This window comes from Rhinopithecus roxellana, chromosome 9, assembly GCF_007565055.1.
Source record: "Rhinopithecus roxellana isolate Shanxi Qingling chromosome 9, ASM756505v1, whole genome shotgun sequence".
Taxonomy (NCBI): Eukaryota; Metazoa; Chordata; class Mammalia; order Primates; family Cercopithecidae; genus Rhinopithecus; species Rhinopithecus roxellana.
In genome coordinates this window covers 921,709-945,110 of record NC_044557.1, presented here as the reverse complement: position 1 = coordinate 945,110, position 23,402 = coordinate 921,709, and the positions used below count along the sequence as shown (strand labels likewise).

At 49.4% G+C, this 23,402-nt stretch overlaps 1 protein-coding gene across 1 annotated transcript in view; it reads right to left on the bottom strand.

Annotated features, from left to right (window-relative positions):
* Positions 1 to 21,098, bottom strand: part of EIF4EBP1 (eukaryotic translation initiation factor 4E binding protein 1) — a 30,273-nt gene extending 9,175 nt beyond the window's left edge. Inside the window, exon 1 of the mRNA XM_010385297.2 lies at positions 20,701 to 21,098. Coding sequence (XP_010383599.1) covers positions 20,701 to 20,845 — 145 coding nt within the window. The 5' untranslated portion in view covers positions 20,846 to 21,098. The remainder of the gene's footprint in view (positions 1 to 20,700) is intronic.
* Positions 21,099 to 23,402: the final 2,304 nt, after the last annotated feature.

Here is a 23,402-nt window from a genome sequence, read left to right as displayed (position 1 = left end):
GCAGGCCTGTCTTGGACCCCTCTCTACATTGGGGTAAATGACCCACCTCTACTAGGTCACCACAAACAAAGAGTATGAAGTGCTTTTGAGGATCAAAGCGACTTCAAGATGGCAGAGCCATGACATTTTTCTCCTGCTCCTCTCAAAAGTCATGCCAAACACCAAGAATGAGAAGTACAAGCACGTTCTCCAACCTGGATGAAGGGAGAGCTCCAACTGTCACCCCAAATCACAACAGGTAAAGACAGAAGCAAGTAGAGGAGCAGTCAACGATCTCAAGGGGAGCAAGCGGGTGACACTGAAATGCAGGGAGATGGGGGTGGAGCAAGTTCTCCGCTTGCCCCAGAGAACCCCAGGAAGGTTCAGGAATTAGGCACAGCATGGAATCTGGGGATGGGGGCTGATAACAAGGAGACTGCTTGGAAGTCTGTATGGAAAATGGAAACCCCAGGTTCTTACCAGCATCTAGCAGCTGCCCTGAGGTTTACTCTCTTGAGCAAACTTACCAGAGGGGTGCCAGGTGTCCCTTGCCCCAAGGAGAGGGGTGACAGGGAAATTAAAGTTGACCTCCTGAATGGTGAGCCTTAATTAAGCCCTCTCCTTTCCCCTGCTTCAGAATAAAGAGTGAAGATAAAGACCTACAGAAACTGATTGTGGCACGGGGGTCCGCAGTGAATAAAACCAGCTAGCCACCAAATGGAACCCATCAGTCTCTGGGCCTCACAAGGGACTCCTGGTCAGCTCCTGAGTTCCCCACCCTTAAATAAAAACAGCCAGGCCTGGTGCAGTGGCTCACACCTATAAGTAATCCCAACACTCTGGAAGGCTGAGGTGGGAGGATCAGTTGAGCCCAGGAAGTTGAGGCTGCAGTGAGCTATAATCATGCCATTGCACCGTAGCCTGCGCGAAAGAGCGAGACCCTGTTTTTCAAAAAAAAAAAAGAAAGGAAAGACCAAGGCAGGCTGATTGCTTGAGCCCAGGAGTTTGAGACCAGCCTGAGCAACACGGTGAAATCCTGTCTTTACAAAAAGGACAAAAATTAGCCAAGTGTGGTGGCACACGCCTGTAGTTCCAGCTACCCAGGAGGCAGAGGTGGGAGGATCAGCCAGAGCCCAGGAGGTCCAAGGCTGCAGTGAGCTAAGATAGAGCCACTGTACTCCAGTTTGAGTGACAGAGTGAAACCCTGTGTCAAAAAATAAACAATCTAAGCAAACCAACAGGAGGAAACAGGTAATAAAGGAAGCAGAAAACCTTAAAGAAAAACAAAAGAGGATGGGTGCGGTGGTTCACGTATACAATCCCAACACTTTGGGAGGCTGAGGCGGGGGGATCACATGAGGTTAGGAGTTCAAGACCAGCCTGGCCAACATGGTGAAACCCCGTCTCTACCAAAAATACAAAACATTAGCTGGGTGTGGTGATGCACACCTGTAGTCCAGTTATTCAGGAGGCTGAGGCATGAGAACTGCTTGAACCCAGGAGGTGGAGGCTGCAGTGAGCCAAGATTGTGCCACTGCACTCTGGCCTGGGGACGGTGCAAGATTCCATCTCAAAAAAAAAAAAAAAAGAAAAACAAAAGGACAAGAGATGAACAACAGGCAAAAAGATAATAAATTAGGGGTCCAATATTGGATGGCAGTAAGTCTAGAAAGAGAAAAGAGAAACTAATAAAAGGGAATTTACTTTAAAAATATGAAGAAAGGCTGGGTGTTCGTAGCTCACGCCTGTAATCCCAGCACTTTGGGAGGCCGAGGTGGGTAGATCACTTGAGATCAAGAGTTTAAGAGCAGCCTGGATAACATGGTGAAAACCCATCTTTACCAAAAATACAAAAATTAGCCGGGCATGGTGGCATGTGCCTATAATCCCAGCTACTCGGGAGGCTGAGGCAGGAAGACTGCTTAAGCCCACAAGGAGGAGGCTGCAAAAAAAAAAAAAAAAAAAAGAAGACGGAAATTTTTCTGAAATTGAAGCTCCTCTTTCAGTAAGTAGCGCAATGAATTCAAAACACTCAGTTAACATCATTGTGAAATTCACAGTACTAGAGATAAAGAGAAAATCCTTTATAGGATTTTCAGGTATATAGAAGGACAGGGAATGAGAAGGGCATAAAATGTCTTAAATGGCAAGATTGGAAGCCTGCAAACAGTGCCTCGATGCCTTCACAATCTGAAGGAAAATTCATTTCAACCTGCATCTTATCCCCAGCCAAACACAAATCAAGTAAAAGTATAACAGAGATACTTCTCTCTTTTTCTTTAAATTAAATTAAATTTTATTTTTAGAGACAGGGTCTTGCTATGTTGGCCAGGCTGGTCTCAAACCCCTGGTTGCAAATGATCCTCCCGTCTCAGCCTCCCAAAGTGCTGGGATTACAGGTGTGAGCCACCATGCCTGGCCATAGAGACATTTCAGAAATAATACAGTAAGACGTGTTCTGCCAAAATTATAGAAAGACTAGGGCTTCAGGGAACCCCACATTGACAGTTGTGTGGCAGGGCTGGAGCAGCCAAACCGTCACTACAAATCTTGTCTTAATTCAGGAGAGAAGGAAAAAATGGGCAGATAAATCTAGAAGTCCGACTGTGTGCAAGACCTTACTATGACTGTGTGCAAGACCTTCTGGAAGGTTTGGGAAAACCTAAATGAAAACCAAGCACATTTTTAAAACAAAGCATTTATTAACTCTGCTTTTACAAAAAAAATTATAAATGGAAATGCTATTATTATAGATTACTTGGCTCAAGAATCATAATAATAAAAACAACAAATATTTACTTTTAATTTTAATTTAAATTTTTTTTCTTTTTTTTTTTGAGACAGGGTCTTGCTCTGTCACTCAGGCTGAAGTGCAGTGGTGCCATCGTGGCTCACTGCAACCTTGGACCTCCGGGCTCAGGTGATCCTCCCACCTCAGCTTCCTGAGCAGCTGAGACTACAGGCATGTGTCACCACACCCGGCTAATTTTTGTATATTTTTTTTGTAGAGACAGGGTTTTACCATGTTGCCTAGGGTGGGCTGGAACTCCTGGTCTCCAGCAATCCACTGCACCCAGCCTGTTTTTGTTTTTTGTTTTCCTTAAAGACAGAATCTTGCTATGTTGCCCAGGCTAGACTCAAACTTCTGGACTCAAGTGATCTTCCCGCCTCAGCCTCCTGAGGAGCTGGGATTACAGGTGTGTGCCACTGCACCTGGCTGGATTTTTTTTAAAACTTTGAAATGTAATTTTACTGGGACAATGAGGGGAGAGGAAGAGAGAAAATACAGAGGTAAAAAAAAACCTCATTTACCAAAAAAGAGATTCAGGCTGGGCGCAGGGGCTCATGCCTGTAATCCCAGGGCTTTGGGAGGCCAAGGTGGGTGGATCACCCGAGGTCAGGAGTTCGAGACCAGCCTGGCCAACATGGCAAAGCCCTGTCTTTACTAAAAATACAAAAATTAGCTGGGCGTGGTGGCATGCGCCTGTAATCCCAGCTACTCGGGAGGCTGAGGCAGGAAAACTGCTTGAACCCGGGAGGCAGATGTTGCAGTGAGCCGAGATCATGCCACTGCACTCCAGCCTGGGCAAGAGAGTGAGACTCTGTCTCAAAAAAAAAAAAAAAAAAAAAAAACCTACATTACACCTTAACTCCCATGAACTGTATTCAAGTATAGAGACTACTGCAATCCGGGGACAAAAGTGTTAATCCTCATCCACATATTTGCCAGTCTTTGCTCAATCCTTTTTCCTGAAAGTAGGTGTGCTGGTCTCATTTATTTACTCACTGAACCTCTACTTTGTACTAGCACCATGCGAGGTGCTAGGGATTTAAAAAAGTCAGATGTAGTGAAAGCACCTAGATCTAAACCTTACCTAATTTAGTCGGGAAAGACCTGTAAACACGTGATTACAGCCAAGTGTATGAAGTCCACAGACAGGCGTAAGTGGTGAGACCACCGAGGGACACAGATCCCAAGTCCTCCATCTTCCTGCTTCCAAGCAGCGTGACCCTAAACCCCTGGTCCAGAGAAACATCCATCTCACCCCAGTTCTGCAGTGCCCAAGAGGTGAGGGAGGTGAGCTAAGGCTGACCTTGATTGCCAACCCAGAGATGCAGAGCAGGGAAACCCAGAACCCTGCCTCCCAGCAGGGGAGGGAAAGAAGAGAGGAGCACCCCTACACCTCAAACCATTTGTGTAGATGGGATCCAGCCCATCGCTTGCTGGGGGGTAGAGGTCAAGGTTCGGTCTTGAACTATCGGGGGACAATAACTGAGGCTCATTCTACCTGAAATCCTTTGGAAACCCAGCTCTGTCATTCCACTTGCTAGCTCTCACGACTCTGGGCAAGTTACGACTTAAACTCTTTGTGCCTCAGTTTCTGCTTCTCCAGATTGGTGATGACAATGATGATGATGATGACGATAGTGCCAACTTCATAGGGTTACTGTGTGGATTTGAACAGTGGCTGATACAATAGAAGCCCCATACAATTCTAGTTATTATCATGACCTGCAGGGTCCCGGTGACATATTTCACCATTTATTCAGTGCCATCCATACCAGCAACCAATTATCAGTCAAAGCAGGGACAAATCAGAGGACAGGTAAGCAACTCAGGAGAGAGACTTGGAAGGGACAGAGTGAGGGCGTCCTCCCTCCTTTTTAGGTCCATGGAAACCAAGAACCATCATGAACTTCAGCATATTTGCTAGCCAGTATCCTTCAGGATTTTAAACTCCAGATGTGCACCAAATATAGGAATGATATTTTGTTTTCAAGGCATGTTTTGTGGTGACAGCAGTTTGCTTTCAATGTATAAAGCAACGGAGGGGTTCAAGACCAGCATGGATAAAAAATCATGATCTCATCTCTACAAAAGAAGTTAAAAATTAGCCAGGGGTAGGCCGGGTGGGGTGGCTCATGCCTGTAATCCCAGCACATTGGGAGGCCAAGGCAGGTGGATTACTTGAGGTCAGGAGTTTGAGACCAGCCTGACCAACATGATGAAACTCTGTCTCTATTAAAAATACAAAAATTAGCTGGGTGTGGTGGCGGACGCCTGTAATCCCAGTTACTTGGGAGGCTGAGGCAGGAGAATCGATTGAATCCAGGCAGAGGTTGCAGTGAGCCAAAATTGCACCATTTCACTCCAGCTTGGGTGACAGCAAGACTCCGTCTCAAACAAACACATAAAAAAATTAGCCAGGTGTAGTGGTGCATGTCTGCAGTCCCAGTTACTCAGGAGGCTGAGGCAGGAGGATGGCTTGAACCCAGAATTCAAGGTTGCAGGGAACTACAATGTTACCACTGCATGGTAGCCTGGGAGACAGAACAAGATCTGTCTCTAAAAATAAGTAAATAAATATTTTTTGTTAATTATCATTATTATTATTTTCTGAGATAGAGTCTCGCTCTATTGCCCAGGCTGGAGAACAATAGTGTAATCTTGACTTACTGCAACTTCTGCCTCCTGGGCTCAAGTGATCCTCTTGCCTCAGCTTCCCAAGTAGCTGGGACTATAGGCATGCAACATCCCTGCCCAGCTAATTTTTTTTTTTTCTTTTGAGACAGAGTCTCGCTCTGTCGCCCAGGCTGGAGTGCAATCTTGCTCACCGCAAGCTCCACCTGCCAGGGTTCACGCCATTCTCCTGCCTCAGCCTCCTGAGTAGTTGGGACTACAGGCGCCCACCACCACGCCTGGCTAATTTTTTTGTATTTTTAGTAGAGACGGGGTTTCACTGTGTTAGCCAGGATGGTCTTGATCTCTCGACCTCGTGATTCGCCTGCCTCAGCCTCCCAAAGTGCTAGGATTACAGGCGTGAGCCACCGCACCTGGCCTTTTTTTTTTTTTTTTTTTTTTTTTTGTAGATAAGGTTTTGTCATATTGCCTTGGCTGGTCTTGAACTTGTAGGCTCAAGCAATCCCCCCACCTCAGCCTCCCAAAGTTCTGGGATTACAATAAATAAAGCCACAGAGACATTCCCTTAGGTTCTAGTTTCCTCATCTGTAAAACAAGGGCATTGTACTAGGCTCATTCAAACTATTTTGAAAGCACTAGGCATATGCCATTTATTTTTAGGATCTCCTTGTTGGCAGGTACTTAATGTACAAATAGCATAGTGCTTGGAGGCAGATGTTCTGGCCTCAAACCTGGGCTTGCCACATACCAGTCCCTGAACTCCAACTTGAACTTTCATTCCTCAGTTATAAGAGGGAGGGAATAACAAAATCCACACCTCAGAGGAGTATCGTGAAGATTTAAAAAAATAAAGAACATCAAGATTCTTTGTATGAGAATAAAGTGACACTCACATAATTGTTGTTAAAGAGAAAATCACTTGGGAGAACACACACAACCAAAGAAAGATGTCACGAGCCGGGAACAGGAAGCATATTTGGAGGCCAAGGAGCACTGGAGGGCTGCATGAATGAAGGCTTAGATTTTCAGGCGAGGTGCATACAGCAATCGTGGTTGCCATCCGTCATTCCCTCTGGTCTGTGCTCACAGCCTGATGTGCTAGGTCTTATTCCCCCTTACAACTCCCCACGTAGGAGCCTCGCCTTGCAGAAGAGGAAACTGAGGCCCAGAAAGGCTGTCCCTTTACAGCCGTCCAGAGGCCAACCTAATCCACCTTGACTCCAATCCCAAATGCCTGCTACTGTTTAAAATTAGCACGGCTGGATCATGCCTGCAATTATAGTGTTTTGGGAGGCCAAGGCATGAGGATTGCTTGAGGCCAGGAGCTTGAGACCAGACTGGGCAACACAGTGAGACCCCCGTCTCTACAAAAAAATTTAAAAAGTAGCCTGGCATGATGGCGTATGCCTATGGTCCCAGCTACTGCAGAGGCTGAGGCAGGAGGATCGCTTTAGCCCAGGAGTTTGAGGCTGCAATGAGCTAGGATCATGCTACTGTACTCCAGCCTGGGTGACAGAGTGAGACCCTGTCTCCACAAAATAAAATAAAATTAGTAAAGCAGACCAGGCTACCACCCCTTAGCTAACACTCTCAGCTGGAAAAATTAAGAGGTCTTAGACTTCTGGGTGCTTGTCAGAACAGGATGTTCCCTGCCTTGAGCGCTTCCCCATAGCCCTCCAGTGCCCATACTCTGCGGCTGGACAGGACTTCTGTAAACTGAGCTGCGCATGGCCCTCACTTTCCCCTGGGGTTCCTTTGGCAGAAGCATTCTTCCCCTGGATGGGGGGACGTGAGGCTTAGTGAGAGTACGAGGATGGAATTCCTAGAACTGCTGTTTCCATTCCAGGGAGAGGGAGAGCATTTCACAACAGGGCCGGGGTGGGGGAGGTTCAAATGCTTGTGCTCAGATCCAAGCCAACAGCCAGTGAGCAAAACACCCTGGACAATCTGAACTCCAGGTCTGAGCAGCAGCTCCCTGTCAACCTGGAGGTAAACATGCCGGCACGCCAGAATCTCGGTCTTCCCTCCCTCCTCGTCACACAGTCCAGGGAGGAATCGCATGTATCTGGGTGGCTTTTCTGGCTGGATGGTCTATTTAACAAGCAGGACAGAACTGCCAGGGGGGAAGTCTTGGTGAGAGATGCAGAGCACACTCAGTCCAAGACTTTTCTTTACCTCTGCCCCCCAACCACCCACCTCCACAAAGAGAACCAAGATCCCAACATTTCTCAGGGGCCAGGGGTCTTATGAAGCTGCTGGATACCAGATGGGGACGATCGGCAGCCTCTCCCTCTGAGGCTCTGGCATGGGAGGGAATAGGTCAGTTTCTTTGAAAATTGGCTTCAGGCTGGGCGTGGTGGTTCACACCTGTAATCCCAGCACTTTGGGAGGCCAAGCCAGGTGGATCACCTGAGGTCAGGAGTTCAAGACCAGCCTGGCCAACATAGTGAAACCCCATCTCTACTAAAAATACAAAAATTAGCCGGGTGTGGTGGTGTGCACCTGTGGTCCCACCTACTCAGGAGGCTGAGGCAGGAGAATCGCTTGAACCTGGGAGGCGGAGGTTGCAGTGAGCCAAGATCAGCACCACTACACTCCAGCCTGGGCAACAGAGCGAGCCTCCGTCTCAAAAAACAAAAAGAAAGAGGAAAAAAGAAAAGAAAACTTGACTTTGACAGAGACTTTCAGAACAAAATAGCTGAGCTAATTATTCTGATTGCTGGCCAAGCTCCTCCCCTTCATCTCCTCCCAAACACTTCAAATGTACCCTATGGGTAAAGCTGCCTCTGAAATTCATTACCAATAGGGAATGCCCTTCTGAAATGCCTCCCATTAGAAACAGCAGTTCCTGCTGTCCCAGTTGGAAAGGCGAATGGCCCTGTTATAAGCTGAATAGTTGAATAGCATCTCTCCCAAAAACTTTTGTGTGTGTGTGTGAGATGGGGTCTCACTCTGTCACCCAGAGTGGAGTTCAGTGGCATGATTTTAGGTCACTGCAGCCTCCACCTCCCCAGTTCCAGAGATTCTCCTGCCTCAGCCTCCTCCTGGTAGCTGAGATTACAGGCACCCGCCACCATGCCTGGGTAATTTTTTGTATTTTCAGTAGAGACAGAGTTTTGCCATGTTGGCCAGGCTGGTCTTGAACTTCTGACCTCAAGTGATCCACCTGCCTTGACCTCCCAAAGTGCTGGGATTACAGGCATGAGCCACCATGCTCAGCCTGCCCCCAAAACTCTTATGTTGAAGCCCAACCCCAGTACCTCGGAATGTAACTAACTGTATTCGAAGATAAAGTCTTTAAAGGGATAATTAAATTAAAATGAGGCTGTTAGGGTGGAGCCCTAATCCAATCTGACTGAGGTCCTTATGAGAAGAGATTTGGATGCAGACAGAGGAAGGCCCATGTGCAGACACAGGGAGAAGGTGGCCATCTGCAAGCCAAGGAGAAGGGCCTCAGAACCCAGCCTTGCTGGCACTTTGATCTTGGACTTCCAGCCTCCAGAACTGGGAGAGAATTCATTTTGTTTAAAGCACCCAATCTGTGCTATTTTGTTATGGCAGCCATAGTAAACTAATGCAGGTCCCGCTCTACCCTTGTGTTCAGAAGGGCAGAAGAGAGAAATCTGTTTACACCACACACTCACATACACACTCCTTAAGGCAAGAGACCTCCACATTTTCCACTTCCAAACCAAAGGGAGTACTGAGCCTGACTGCACCCTCTGCTATTCTCATTCCTGCCTGGTGTTGTACTGCTGGGCACAGACATATGAGTCTATCCTATTGCAGGGAGTGCTGGGTCCAGCAGGGCAGGTGTGGGCTCCCCTGAAGAGTGTTGCCAAAGCCTGGCCTGTAGGACGCTTGGAGGGGGAAGAGGAGATGGTTTGGGTGGTGGCCTGCAATGAAGGCACAACACAAAGAGTAATATATTGCTTAGTGGTCTAGCATCATGGCCACCTATGTCACCTATGTGGTTTGCTTTTTTTTTTTTTTTCCTGGGACAGGGTCTCACTCTGTTACATAGGCTGGAGTGCAGTGGCATGATCACAGCTCACCGTAACCTCAAATTCCTGGGCTCCAGAGAGCCTTCTACCTCAGCTTCCCGAGTAACTAGGACTACAGGTGCACGCCACTACACCTGGCTAGTTTTTAAATTTTTTTTGTAAAGACAGGGTCTCACTATTTGCCCAAGTTGGTCTTGAACTCCTGGCCTCAAGCAATCCACCCGCCTTGGGTTCCCACAGTGCTGGGATTACAGGCATGAATTACTGCACCTGACCTTGTGTGGTTTGCTTTGTGGAGGTGATCATAAGGCCGTGAGAACAGGGTATGGGATCTATGAGTCAGTACCTTCAGGAAGGTGTCCTTTGTTCTTTAACCCTGATTCACATGGTTGTGATTCCACTCGGCTTCTGTACCTGGTCCTGGCTCTGCTGGCCACACATCAGGATGGGCAGCACCTTCCCTCTAAGACCCATGCTTTGAGGTCTGGCCCTCGTGGAGGATTATTTGAAAATGTGGCTCCTACCACTCCTCCCATTCCTGTTTGCACATGTAGCTTCTCTCATTAAAAGGCATGTATTTCCTGCCAGGCATCGTGGCTCACGCCTGAATCCCAGTGCTTTGGGAAGCCAAGGTAGGCAGATTGCCTGAGGTTAGAAGTTCGAGACCAGCCTGGCCAACATGGCAAAACCCCGTCTCTACTAAAAATACAAAAATTAGCCAGGAGTGGTGGCAGGCGCCTGTAATCCCCACTACTTGGGAGGCTGAGGCAAGAGAATCACTTGAACCCGGGAGGTGGAGGTTGCAGTGAGCTGAGATCGTGCCACCGCACTCTGGCCTGGGCGACAGAGCCAGATTCTGTCAAACAAACAAGCAAACAAAAAAGGCCAGGTGCAATGGCTCATGCCTGTAATCCCAGCACTTTGGGAGGCCGAGGTGGGTGGATCACTTGAGCTCAGGAGTTCAAGACCAGCCTGGGCAACATGGTAAAACCCTGTCTCTACTAAAAATATAAAAATTAGCTGGGCATGGTGGTGCCTGCTTGTAATCCCAGCTACTCAGGCGACAGAGGGAGACTCCATCTTAAAACAACAACAACAACAAAAGGCATTTTTTTCTCCTTTCCCTGAATCTGGACTGGCCCTGTGACTTGCTTTGACCAATAGGATACTTGGTAAGTGATGTTATGGGACTTCTGAGCCTAGGCCTTAAGTGGCCTTGGAAACTACCATGTAAATAAAATTCAAGCTAGACTACTGAGTGATCGGAATGTTGGGAGACCAAGAGGATAGAGAGAACTCCCAGGCTTCCAGCCGTCCCCAGTAATGAATGCCCCAGATGTATAGGTAAGACCATCTTGGAGCTTCCACCCCAGGACAATCTAGCCATCAACTGTATGCAGCAATACAAATAAGCTCAGCAAGATCTGCAAATAATCCAACCAACCCAAAGGATAGAGAGCAATAACAAATCGCTGCTGCTTAGTTACTGTTTAGGGATGGCTTGTTATACACTGCACTCCAGCCGGGGTGACACAGCAAGACTCAATAGCTGATACAACCATTTTCACCAAGTGTCCCTAGGCAGCTAAGAAGCCCTGCTCCTCTGGGCTAGTATCTGAGCTCTCTTAATGAGCTTTCATGGGCATAACCATTAGATTACAAGGCGCCCTTTGCTGCCCATGCCTAAATGCCAGTGGGCAGCAGTTATCTACTCTTGCCTTGTCAGCAATGCTGGATGCAAACAGGTAAATAAAGAGCATCAGTTCCAGTGTCTGCGACCCTGACCCCAATACTGACTTGTTCAGTATAAGAAAAAGTCACCAGGTGCAGTGGCTCACATCTGTAATCCCAATGCTTTGGGAGGTTGAGGCAGGAGGAGTGCTTGAGGCCACGAGTTCAAGACCAGCCTGGGCAACATAGACAGACCTCATCTCTACAAAAAATAAAAATTAGCCAGGTGTGGTAGTGTGTGCCTGTGGTCCCAGCTACTCGGGAAGCTGAGGCAGGAAGACTGCTTGAGTCGAGGAGCTCAAAGTTAGTGAGCAGTGATTGCGCCACTGCACTTCAGCCCATAAGCATTCCAGCCTGGGCCACCGAGGTGAGGCCCTATCTGTAAAAAGTTTTTTGTTTTTGTTTTAAAAGAAAAGGTCACATCCACTCCCCGTTCAGTAATATTGGGAAAAGTAATATCATCGATACTGTTTAATACAAATGTTCCTTGACTTAAAATGAAGTATGTCCCAATAAATCCACCATACGTAGAAAATATCATAAGTCAGGCCGGGCGCGGTGGCTCAAGCCTGTAATCCCAGCACTTTGGGAGGCCGAGACGGGCGGATCACGAGGTCAGGAGATCGAGACCATCCTGGCTAACGCTGAAACCCCGTCTCTACTAAAAGATACAAAAAACTAGCCGGGCGAGGTGGCGGGCGCCTGTAGTCCCAGCTACTCGGGAAGCTGAGGCAGGAGAATGGCGTAAACCCGGGAGGCAGGAGCTTGCAGTGAGCTGAGATCCGGCCACTGCACTCCAGCCTGGGCGAAAGAGCGAGACTCCGTCTCAAAAAAAAAAAAAAAAAAAAAAAAGAAAATATCATAAGTCAAAAATGCATTTAGGGCCAGGAGCAGTGGCTCACGCCTATAATTCCAGCACTTTGGGAGGCTGAGGCGGGCAGATCACTTGAGGTCAGGAGTTCGAGACCAGCCTGACCAACATGATGAAACCCCGTCTCTATTAAAAATACAAAATTAGTTGGGTGTGGTGGCACATGCCTATAATCCCAGCTACTTGGGAAGCTGAGGCAGGAGAATGGCTTGAACCTGGGAGGCAGACGTTGCAGTGAGCAGAGATTGCACCACTGCACTCTAGCCTGGGCGACAGAGTGACACTGTCTCAAAAAAAAAAAAAAAAAGCATTCAGTACACGTAACTGACTGAACATTAATTATACCTTAGCCTTCCCTACCTTAAATGTGCTCAGAACACTTACATTAGCCTGCAGCTGGACAAAATATCTGGCAACTCAGCACACTATAGACTCTATAGCGGGCTGTCCAATCTTCTGGCTTCCCTGGGCCACATTGGAAGAAGAATTGTCTTGGACCACACGTAAAATACACTAACACTGGCTGGGCGCGGTGGCTCACACTTGTAATCCCAGTACTTTGGGAGGACGAGGCGGGCAGATCACCTGAGGCCGGGAGTTCGAGACCAGCCTAACCAACATGGAGAAACACCGTCTCTACTAAAAATACAAAATTAGCTGGGCGTGGTTGCGCATGCCTGTAATCCCAGCTACTCGGGAGGCTGAGGCAGAAGGATCACTTGAACCCAGGAGGCGGAGGTTGCAGTGAGCCGAGATTGTGCCATTGCACTCCGGCTGAGCTTTAAAAAAAAAAGACATTTCATAATGTTTTAAGGAAGTTTACGGACTTGTATTGGGCCTCATTCAAAGCTGTCCAGGGCGCATGTTGCCCAAGGGCCTCAGGTTGGACAAGCTTGTGACTGGCCATTTGTCCTCATGTTTGTGGGGCTAAATGGGAGCTGCAGCTCACTGTCCCGGCCGAGTGTCTTGAGAGTATGTACCTCATATCGCTGGCCCAGAAACAGATCAAAATTCACAACTCAATGTACAATTTCTAGGCTGGGCGTGGTGGCACACACCTGTAGTCCCAGCTACTTGGGAGGCTGGGGTGGGAGGACTGCTTGAGCCTGAGAGACGGAGATTGCAATGAGCCGAAATCATGCCTGTGCACTCTAACATGGGTAATAGAATAAGACTCTGTCTTAAAAACAATTTTAAAAAGTACAATTTCTACTGAACACATATCACTTTCACACCATCGTAAGGTCAAAAATTGTAGTCGCACCATCATAATCGGGGATCATCTGTATGAGGGTAAGTAGGAGGGTTCAGAGAAAGTTATTCTCTGGCCGGTCCAGTGGTTCATGCGTGTAATCCCAGTGTTTTGGGAGGCTGAGGCGGTGGATCTCTTGAGCCCAGGAGTTCCAGACTAGCCTGGGCAACATGACAAAACTCTGTCTCTACTACATATTTAAAGATTAGCCAGGCTTGGTGGCGTGTGCCTGTAGTCCCAGCTACTGGGGAGGCTGAGGCAAAAGGATCAGCTGAGCTCAGGGGGTTGAGGCTGCAGTGAGCCATGATCATGCCACTGTACTCCAACCTGCAACAGTGTAAGACTTTGTCTCATAAAACAAACAAACAAACAAAAAACAGACAACAACAACATCAAAACAGAGAAAGTTTCTGCCCCTGGGACATTCTGAGATAAACACTTAGACCCTGCAACTGAAAGGACAGAAAAGGAAATTTAAACATCATCATTAAGCCAGCGGAGACTGAGGCCTGATGGTAAGAAAACTAGGTTATCCTGACCAGGCGCGGAGGCTCACGCCTGGAATCCCAGGACTCTGGGAGGTCGAGGCGGACGGATCACAAGGTCAGGAGATCGAGACCAGCCTGGCCAACATGGTGAAACCCTGTCTCCACTAAAAATACAAAAATTAGCTGGGTGTGGTGGCGTGTGCTTGTAATCCCAGCTACTCAGGAAGTGAGGCAGGAGAATCACTTGAACCAGGGAGTTGATTACAGTGAGCTGAGATCACGCCACTACACTCCAGCCTGGGCGACAGAGCAAGACTCCGTCTAAAAATAAATAAATAAATAAAATAAGAGAACTAGGTTATCCTGAGGGGAACACTTTCATTCCAGAATTCTTTTCAACTCTTCACCTTCCGGACATTAGACCTGGCATTAGGTCATGTGAATACAAAGATGAGTAAGGCTGCTCTGAAAAAATTTCCTGGCTAACCTAGGGAACAAACACGTAAACAAATAAGTGTGATTCATTCGCTATGAATCATAATGGAGAGAGACCCCAGGCATGGGTCTAAGTCAGACCAGAAAGAAACAGGTTTTTCATGGGTTTGTTGGCACAGGCAAGAATGTATGTGCACAACTGAACATTTTTTCTTCAAAAACTCACCTTGGAAAGCAATGTTCCTTTTTTTTCAATATTGCTGTGCCTTCCCAGGCCAGGCATGGTGGAGCATGCCTGTAATCCCAGAACGTTGGGAGGCCAAGGTGGGTGGATTACTTGAGTTCAGGAGTTTGAGACCAGCCTGGGCAACATGGCGAAATCCCAGCTCTACCAAAAAATACAAAAATTAGCCGGGCATGGTGGTGCACGCCTGTAGTCCCAGCTACAGGCTGGGACTGAGATGGGAGGATCGCTTGAGTCCAGGAGGTTGAGGCTGCAACTGCACTCCAGCCTGGGTGACAAAGTGAGACCCTGTCTCAAATTAAAAAAAAGAAAAAAAGAAAGAAACAATATTGCTGTGCCTTCCTAACTCATCTTCCAGAACATCAAAATAAAGGTCTATATGAGAAAATGCCTCGCTACTTTATGTCAATGGATAAATGCGGTACTGCTCTACTGACCCTTTTCCTCAGATTTGGCAATGAAGGACTTTTTTGCTCTTTTAGGAAGAAAAAAAAATCAAACTCTCTCTCTCGTTTCTTTTTTTTGAGACGGAGTTTCACTCTTGTCACCCAGAATCATTCGAGTGAGTCTCATGCCTTAGCCTCCTGAGTAGCTGGGATTACAGGCGCCCACGCCAGGGCTGGCTAATTTTTTTTGTTTGTTTTTTCAGTAGAGATGGGGTTTCACCATGTTGGCCAAGCTGGTCTTGAACTTCTGACCTCAAGAGATCTGCTCGGCGTCCCAAAGTGTTGGGATTACATGTGTGAGCCATTGCACCTGGCCTCTCCTTTCAAATAATAAAAAAACTAGAGGGTCAGATTCAGAAACAAAGCATGACCCTGTCTCTACAAAAATAAATAGCCCGGTGTGTGGTCCCAGCTACTCGGGAGGCCGAGGCAGGAGAATTGCTTGAACCCAGGAGGCGGAAGCTGCAGGGAGCCGAGATAGTGCTACGGCACTCCAGCCTGGTGACAGAATGAGACTCTGCCTCAAAAATAAAATAGAATAATCTCAGCACTTTGGGAGGCCGAGGCGGGTGGATCACAAGGTCACGAGTTCGAGACCAGCCTGGCCAACATGGTGAAACCCCGTCTCTACTAAAAATACAAAAAATTAGCCAGGTGTGGTAGCACGCCTGTAAACCCAGATACTTGGGAGGCTGAGGCAGGAGAATTGCTTGAACCCAGGAAGCGGAGGTTGCAGTGAGCCAAGATCGCATCATTGTACTCAGCCTGGGCGACAGAGCAAGACTCCATCTCAAGGAACAAACAAATAATAAATAAATAAATAAATAATTAGCTGGGCATGGTGGCATGTGCCTGTCATCCCAGCTACTGGGGAGACTGAGGCAGGAGAATCAGCCTGAACCTGGCAGGCGGAGGTTGCAGTGAGCTGAGATCACGCCACTGCACTCTAGCCTGGGCGACAGAATGAGACTGCCTCAAAAATAAAATAAAATAATAATAATAATAATAAGGCTGGGTGTGGTGGCTCAGGCCTGTAATTGTAGCACTTTGAGAGGCCGAGGCGGGTGGATCACCTGAGGTCAGGAGTTTGAGACCAGCCTGACTAACAAGATGAAACCCTGTCTCTAATAAAAATACAAAAATTAGCCATGTGTGGTGGCAGATGCCTGTAATCCCAGCTACTTGGGAGGCTGAGGCAGAAGAATCGATTGAACCCAGGAGGCGCAGGTTGCAGTGAGCCAAGATCGCACCACTGCATCCTACGCTCCAGCCTGGGTAACAAGAGCGAAACTCCATCTCAAAATAATAATAATAATAAAACGGAGTCTGGGGATTGGTGGGAGTCTGGGGTGCTCTACACCAGGAAACCCCCCCCCCCACCAAATCTTTAATAAGGGACACAGTGTGGAATGCTTCCAACACTTTAAAAATTTTATTTATTTAATTTATACCGACAGTCTCATTATGTTGCTCAGGCTGGTCTTGAACTCCTGGTCTCAAGTAATTTTCCTGCTTCCAGCCTTCCTAGTAGCTGGGATTACAGGTGTGAGCCACTGCACCCGGCTCCTTCAAACACTTTAAAAAGAAGCTCAGGTAAATGTGAGAAGAGGGTCCATTGTTTCTCCCTCACTGCATTAATGTCCAAGCTCTTTTAACCCATCCTTAATAATAACTTCTTCCCTCTATGTGACTAAGGCCTCAGGACATGGGCTGTGCTCTGGCTTCGGTGCCTAGCCTACGTCCCCCTCTTCCCAGCACTGCCTCCTTCATGTCCAAAGACTTGGAAGCTGCTCCAAGGTAAGCTTCCTGGGCACAGACCTTGTTTGCTTAACCAAACAGGGTGCCATTAACACCTGCAGCCCTACCTGCTCACCTCGGATTCACCTTATCCAGGTATGGGTCTTTGGCACAACTGCCATCCAGGCCTGTATGTAGGCTTCAGAGTCAAACAGGCAACACGGAGCTGGGAATGTGGAGATCGATAAGGGAAAGTTTCTTTCTGACCCACTCAAAGGTTCTGCTGGCTAATGGGTTGTTTATGGTGTTGCTGGATATTTCTAAGACTCCAAAGACTCAAATATTCATACATGACACTCCCTTCAGCAAAATTCTCTTAAGTACTCCAGACAGCTAACCTCAGCAGAGCCTCAGTGTGCAAATGGTTAATGACCACGGAAAGCAAACTGGAGGCCGGGTGAGGTGACTCATGCCTATAATCCCAACAGTTTGGGAGGCCGAGGTGGGAGGATTGCTTGAACCCAGGAGTCTGAGGCCAGCCTGGGCAATGCAGAGAGACCCTGCCTCTACAAAAAAATCAAAAAATTAGCAGGGCATGGGGGCACGTGCCTATAGTCCCAGCTACTCGCAAGGCTGAGGCAGGAGGATCACTTGAGCCCAGGAGTTTGAGGCTGCAGTGAGCTATGTTCATGTTACTGTACTCCAGCCTGGGTGACACAGTGAGACCCTGTCTCAGGAAAAAAAAAAAAAAAAAAAAGGAAAGCAAACTGGAGTCACAGGAATGGAGACAGCGCAACCCAACTCTGCTTCTTTCCCTCCAGGGACAATCACTTGAGGGCCATTCCCAGCAGGAGTGACTGGTGGGCACTTACTCCAGTGGTTCTTCCTGAGAAGCTGACAGTCCCTATAAGTAAGCAGGTGCAGACAGCCATACAGACACTCTATCAAAAGCCTGACTCTCCACACCATGATTTAGAGATGGATGCTGAGCCCAACCTCAAGGTTTACCTGGATGGAGTCATCATTTTTTTTTTTTTTTTGCCAGACTCCAGAGATCTGAAAGGTGAGGGGAGTTATGTTCCACTAATTCCTGAGTACTCAGAGTGTGGTATGTGCACCAATCACTGAGAGCTAGTTAGAAATGCTGAATCTAGGCCGGGTATGGTGACTCATGCCTGTAATCCCAGCACTCTGGAAGGCCGAGGTAGGCAGATCACTTGAGGTCAGGAGTTTGAGACCAGCCTGGCCAACACAGTGAAATCCCCGTCTCTGCCAAAAAATACAAAAATTAGCCGGGCATGCATGGCATGTGCCTGTTGTCCCAGCTATTGGGGAGGCTGAAGTGGGAGGATCGCTTGAATCCGGGAGGTGGAGGTTGCTGTGAGCTGAGATCACGCCATTGCACTCCAGCCTAGGCGACAGAGTGAGACCCTTCTCAAAAAAAAAAAAAAAAAAAAGAAATGCTGAATCTAGTCCCCACCCCCACCTACGGAATCAGAATATGCACTTAAATGAAGCCCCCAGTTATCCTCAAGCACCTGGAAGGTTGAGACACAGTATTCTGCTCTGGAGCAAAAGGGTCCTGCAATGTGACCATTTCAGCTTCTCTGCCCTAGCAGAGGTGGGCTGAGGTGGGCTTTGGAGGAAGAGTTCACACCTTGGCTAATCGAGGCCGACCAGGCTTGCTTGACTTTAGTGGAAGTAAGCCGGGTTTCCCTGGCTTAGGGACTGTGAGCTGTACCTGGACGACCCAAAGAGTGAGCTGGCTTTAGGCTCCTGGCACTGCTAGCTTCTTCCAGTGATCTCAGAAACATGCTATGCCCTGATGCAGAGCCCCTTCCCTACTCCCCCTACTGCTAAAGACCTTCAAAAGGAGGGGAATTTGCTGTGGTCTGTCAGCCCCCTGCCTACTCCCCACTTCCCAACCCAAAGTGAAAAGTGGATTCGGGCCCGGCGCGGTGGCTCAAGCCTGTAATCCCAGCACTTTGGGAGGCCGAGACGGGTGGATCGCGAGGTCAGGAGATCGAGACCAACCTAGCTAACACGGCGAAACCCCGTCTCTACTAAAAAATACAAAAAACTAGCCGGGCGAGTTGGCGGGCGCCTGTAGTCCCAGCTACTTGGGAGGCTGAGGCAGGAGAATGGCGTAAACCCGGGAGGCGGAGCTTGCAGTGAGCTGAGATCCCGCCACTGCACTCCAGCCTGGGCGACAGAGCGAGACTCCGTCTCAACAAAAAAAAAAAAAAAAAAAAAAAAAAAAGGAAAAGTGGATTCGAAGTTCATATATTTTATGTTTATTATTTATTTTAGAGACAGGGTCTCACTCTGTCACCCAGGCTGGAATGCAGTGGTCAATCATAGCTCACTACAGCCTCCAACTCCTAGGCTCAAGCGACCCTCTGGCCTCAGCCTCTGTAGTAGCTAGGACATCTTTTTTTTTTTTTTTTTTTTTTTTTTTTTTGTAGAGATGGAGTCTCACTATGTTGCCCAGGCTGGTCTTGAACTCCTGGCCTCAAGCAATTCTCCTGCCTCGACTCCCCAAAATGCTGACATTACAGGTGTGAACCTTGGTACCTGGGCCAGAAGTGCCTATAAACAGTATCTGTGGCTTCCAATTTGACCCAACAATCCAGCAATAAAAGGTGCAAAAAAGGACTACCTGTGCCTTCAGGCCAGCCTCAGGGCCCACCCTGAACAAATCCAGCAGACGTTTACACCCTCAGTTGAAAGAAGTCCAAAATTGTCAGGAATTGTCCTGGTAGACCATTGTGACAGGGACAAAGGAGAACAGCATGAACTACAAAAGACCCAGCAAGGGAAAGTGGATGAGTCGGGAATGGCAACAAGAGCCCCTGCGAGCTTTTCCTTGGCTCATTTCTAATAGAAAACGAAGCATTCCTCCCTTCTCTGCCTGGTTGCTATTTCTTGTCCAATCTGGGAAAACGGTGTGACAATGGGCAATAGACACGTGTTCAAGCTCTGGAGCCTCAATGCCAGGCTCTGTAGAATAAGGCAGCAGGGCTGGACAAGATCCCTAACCATTCTAACAGTGTATGTTTTGGATCAAATAGTTGAGGACGTCGGATCCGGCCGTGCACGCTGCTGGCAGGACAGCCGCCTGAGAAAATAAGCATGTGGCCTCTGCCCACCACCGAGTGAAGCGCCAGGATCTGTCGCGTTTTCGAGTAGTTTGGAAAGCGGCGTGGAGGAGATTGAAGGGAGAGAAGTCAAAGGGGTGGGGGCAGTGCGAGGATGGGAGGGGAGTGGAGAGCCACGAGGATTTGTTTCATCATGCAAACAGGCGCGTAGGTTTCATCAGCGTCTGTGCGCTGGGGCTCCGGGGCTGGGAGGGAATGCCAGGCTCCTGAGGGCAGCCTGAGGCTGCTCCCCCTACCCGTGCCAGCTCAGCTTCCTCTTCCTCATCCTCTCCCAGGGAGGTCACACGGTGCCTCCTCCTCTCCCCGGACAGAAGAAGGTGTTTTTCTGCACAGCCCTGCCCGTGGCGCCAGGCCCCCCCGCGGAGATCCCACTCGCGTAAATGGGGAACGTGCCACAGGTGCCCGGGAGGCTCTGCTGGAGCAGGCGAGCACCCCCCAAATCCAAACCTCCGTCAGAGCGCGCGTGTCCAACGCAAAACTAGGGGTGCTTCGGAAAGGAAAAAGGGCCCTGCAGGAATCATTTATCCCAACAGATAATACCCATTCCATAAAAACACCAGGCCAGGCCTCTCCTGGATCGTGGGCCACCCTGACTCCGCCCTATCCTGCCTCGGGAGCGCCCCCAACACCCACAAGGGGCAGCACAGCTCGGCATGTGGCAGTCCTGGAAGCGTGCGTGTTTGTTAGGTATCAGCTGTCTGACACCTAACAGAAAGAGGAAACGAACGGGGCAGTTTGCAACCTGGGTCTGGACGACGCACTCAGAGGGCAGACGGGCGGCCACTTCCATGACCCTCGCTATCTCCCCGATGCCCCTTCTCCGTTCTTTCCAGTCACAGCGCCCTTGAGCCTGGACACCCAGTCCAATCCGCGATTCCCGATCCTCCCGCCCGCCCAGGAGCCGGCCAGCTGTGTACCCAAGCCCGCGCCTACCTCCCGGGGTGGTGCTGAAGAGTGTGCCGCCGGGGGTCGTGCTGTAGTCCCCGGGAGGGAGCTGCACGCCGTCGCCGAGCACCACCCGGCGAGTGGCGGGGATGGCCCGACTTGGGGTCTGGCTGCAGCTGCTGCCCCCGGACATGGTCTCCTGTGCGCTGCACCAGCGAACCTCTCGCTGCTCTACCGCGCCTCCAGCCTCGCTCCGCCTCGCCCGGTCCCGCTCAGCCGTGCCCCGTCCCGCCCCGCCCCAGGACGCCCCTTCCGCCTCTCCCGCCCCACGCCCCTGGGATTTGTAGTCCGCGCCGCAGCCCCACCCAGCTCCAGGACGTTGCTTCCACGTGGGATCCTCCGCAGCCCCCCGACCCACTCACGCCTGCTCACGGGCTCTTCCGCACGGGCGCCGGCGCCGCCCCGCAGCGACTGCCCCTCTGTCCTGTGTCCCTCCCCGCCACGTTGGCAGGGACAGGGGTGGGGGTGGTGAGCGGGATAGCTCGCCTAAGTTAATCCTTGGCTGGGTTGGGGGCGGCGACTCAGGACCGCGCGGAGATCCGAGCTGACCCGGCCCACTGCAGGAAGGCCGGGTTTCTGTCTTAGTACATCAGGCCCGGTGTACCCTCCGGCACTCCCTGTTTCGTGCCTTAGTTCCTCAGATGAGAAAGTGGGGATTGAGTGGTCATGCTCACCCCTTCCCCCGCCTCAATTTCTTGACCTTGATGGGGGTGGGGATGGAGGGGCTAACAATTCTGTTCCCGGCCTTTAGACAGGGTGTGGGAGGAGGAGTGAACCAACCAGCGGCGTCCTGGGAGTTAAATTTAGAGCTAGGGGGACGGGGGTGGGGGGAGAGGGAAGGGCGTAGGTCAGGGGTAAGAGTTTGTCAAAGAGGTTTCCCGATAACTCCTGAATTGGGTCCAACGCCCACCCCACTGCCTGAGATTTAGTAGGTACTCCTTGGATGAATGGATGGATGTTCAAGGGGAGAGAGAAAAATGCAAGAAGGACCGAGGATGGAAAAGCTTGTTGGGTTTGAGAAGTTCTTAGCATTGTGGGCACATGTTGTGGGGAAGAGGGTGAAGAGGGGAGGACAGTTTAAAAGGGAAATTGGGTAGTGCACCTGTAATCCCCACTACTCAGGAAGCTGAGGCTGGAGGATGCTTGAGCCCAGGAGTTTGAGGCTCCAGTGAGTGTGATCATACCACTGCACTCCACTCTTAGTGACAGAGACCCTATCTCTAAAAAACATGTAATAATTTTTTAAAAAGGCAATTGGGGTCGGGTCGTTGAGTTTTTCAAATCATGCCAAAGTGCTTGGAGTTTGTCTTAGAAGGGCAGGAGAGAGGCCGGGCGCGGTGGCTCAAGCCTGTAATCCCAGCACTTTGGGAGGCCGAGACGGGCGGATCACGAGGTCAGGAGATCGAGACCATCCTGGCTAACACGGTGAAACCCCGTCTCTACTAAAAATACAAAAAACTAGCCGGGCAAGGTGGCGGGCGCCTGTAGTCCCAGCTACTCGGGAGGCTGAGGCAGGAGAATGGCGTAAACCCGGGAGGCGGAGCTTGCAGTGAGCTGAGATCTGGCCACTGCACTCCAGCCTGGGCGACAGAGCGAGACTCCGTCTCAACAAAAAAAAAAAAAAAAAAAAAAAAAGAAGGGCAGGAGAGATCAGAGATTTTTTTTTTTTTTTTGAGACGGAGTCTCGCTCGTCGCCCAGGCTGCAGTGCAGTGGCGCGATCTTGGCTCACTGCAAGCTCCGCCTCCCGGGTTCACGCCATTCTCCTGCCTCAGCCTCCCGAGTAGCTGGGACTACAGGCGCCCGCCACTGCGCCCGACTAATTTTTTGTATTTTTAGTAGAGACGGGGTTTCACCGTGTTAGGCAGGATGGTGTCAGTGTCGATCTCCTAACCTCGTGATCCGCCCGCCTCGGCCTCCCAAAGTGCTGGGATTACAGGCGTGAGTCACCGCGTCCAGCCCAGAGATCTTTTAAGCAGGAGGATGACGTGATTTGAGTTATTTTTTTGGAATATAACTAGTAGCCAGTGGAGTTTCAGGATGGGCCAAGGAGGGTAAGGCCTGAGATAGGCAGACCTGTTGAATTTGGTCTCACTTTTGAGGGAAACTTTAGGCCTACGGTGGCTTAAGACAGTAGCCGCCAGCTACAGGTGCACATTGAGCACTCCAAATGTGGCCAGTCCAAACTGTTACAAGTTTAACATACACACCATATTTCAAAGACTTAGCATGAAAAAAATAATGTAAAATACCTGAATAATTTGTTTCTATATTGATTGTATGTTGAACTGATAATATTTTGAGCATATTGGGTTAAGAAAATTACATTAAAAAATTAATTTTGGGCCGGGCGCGGTGGCTCAAGCCTGTAATCCCAGCACTTTGGGAGGCCGAGACGGGCGGATCACAAGGTCAGGAGATCGAGACCATCCTGGCTAACACGGTGAAACCCCGTCTCTATTAAAAAAAAAAATACAAAAAACTAGCCGGGCGAGGTGGTGGGCGCCTGTAGTCCCAGCTACTTGGGAGGCTGAGGCAGGAGAATGGCGTGAACCCGGGAGGCGGAGCTTGCAGTGAGCTGAGATCCAGCCACTGCACTCCAGCCTGGGTGACAGAGCGAGACTCCGTCTCCAAAAAAAAAAAAAAAAATTAATTTTGGGCCAGGTGCGGTGGCTTACGCCTGTAATACCAA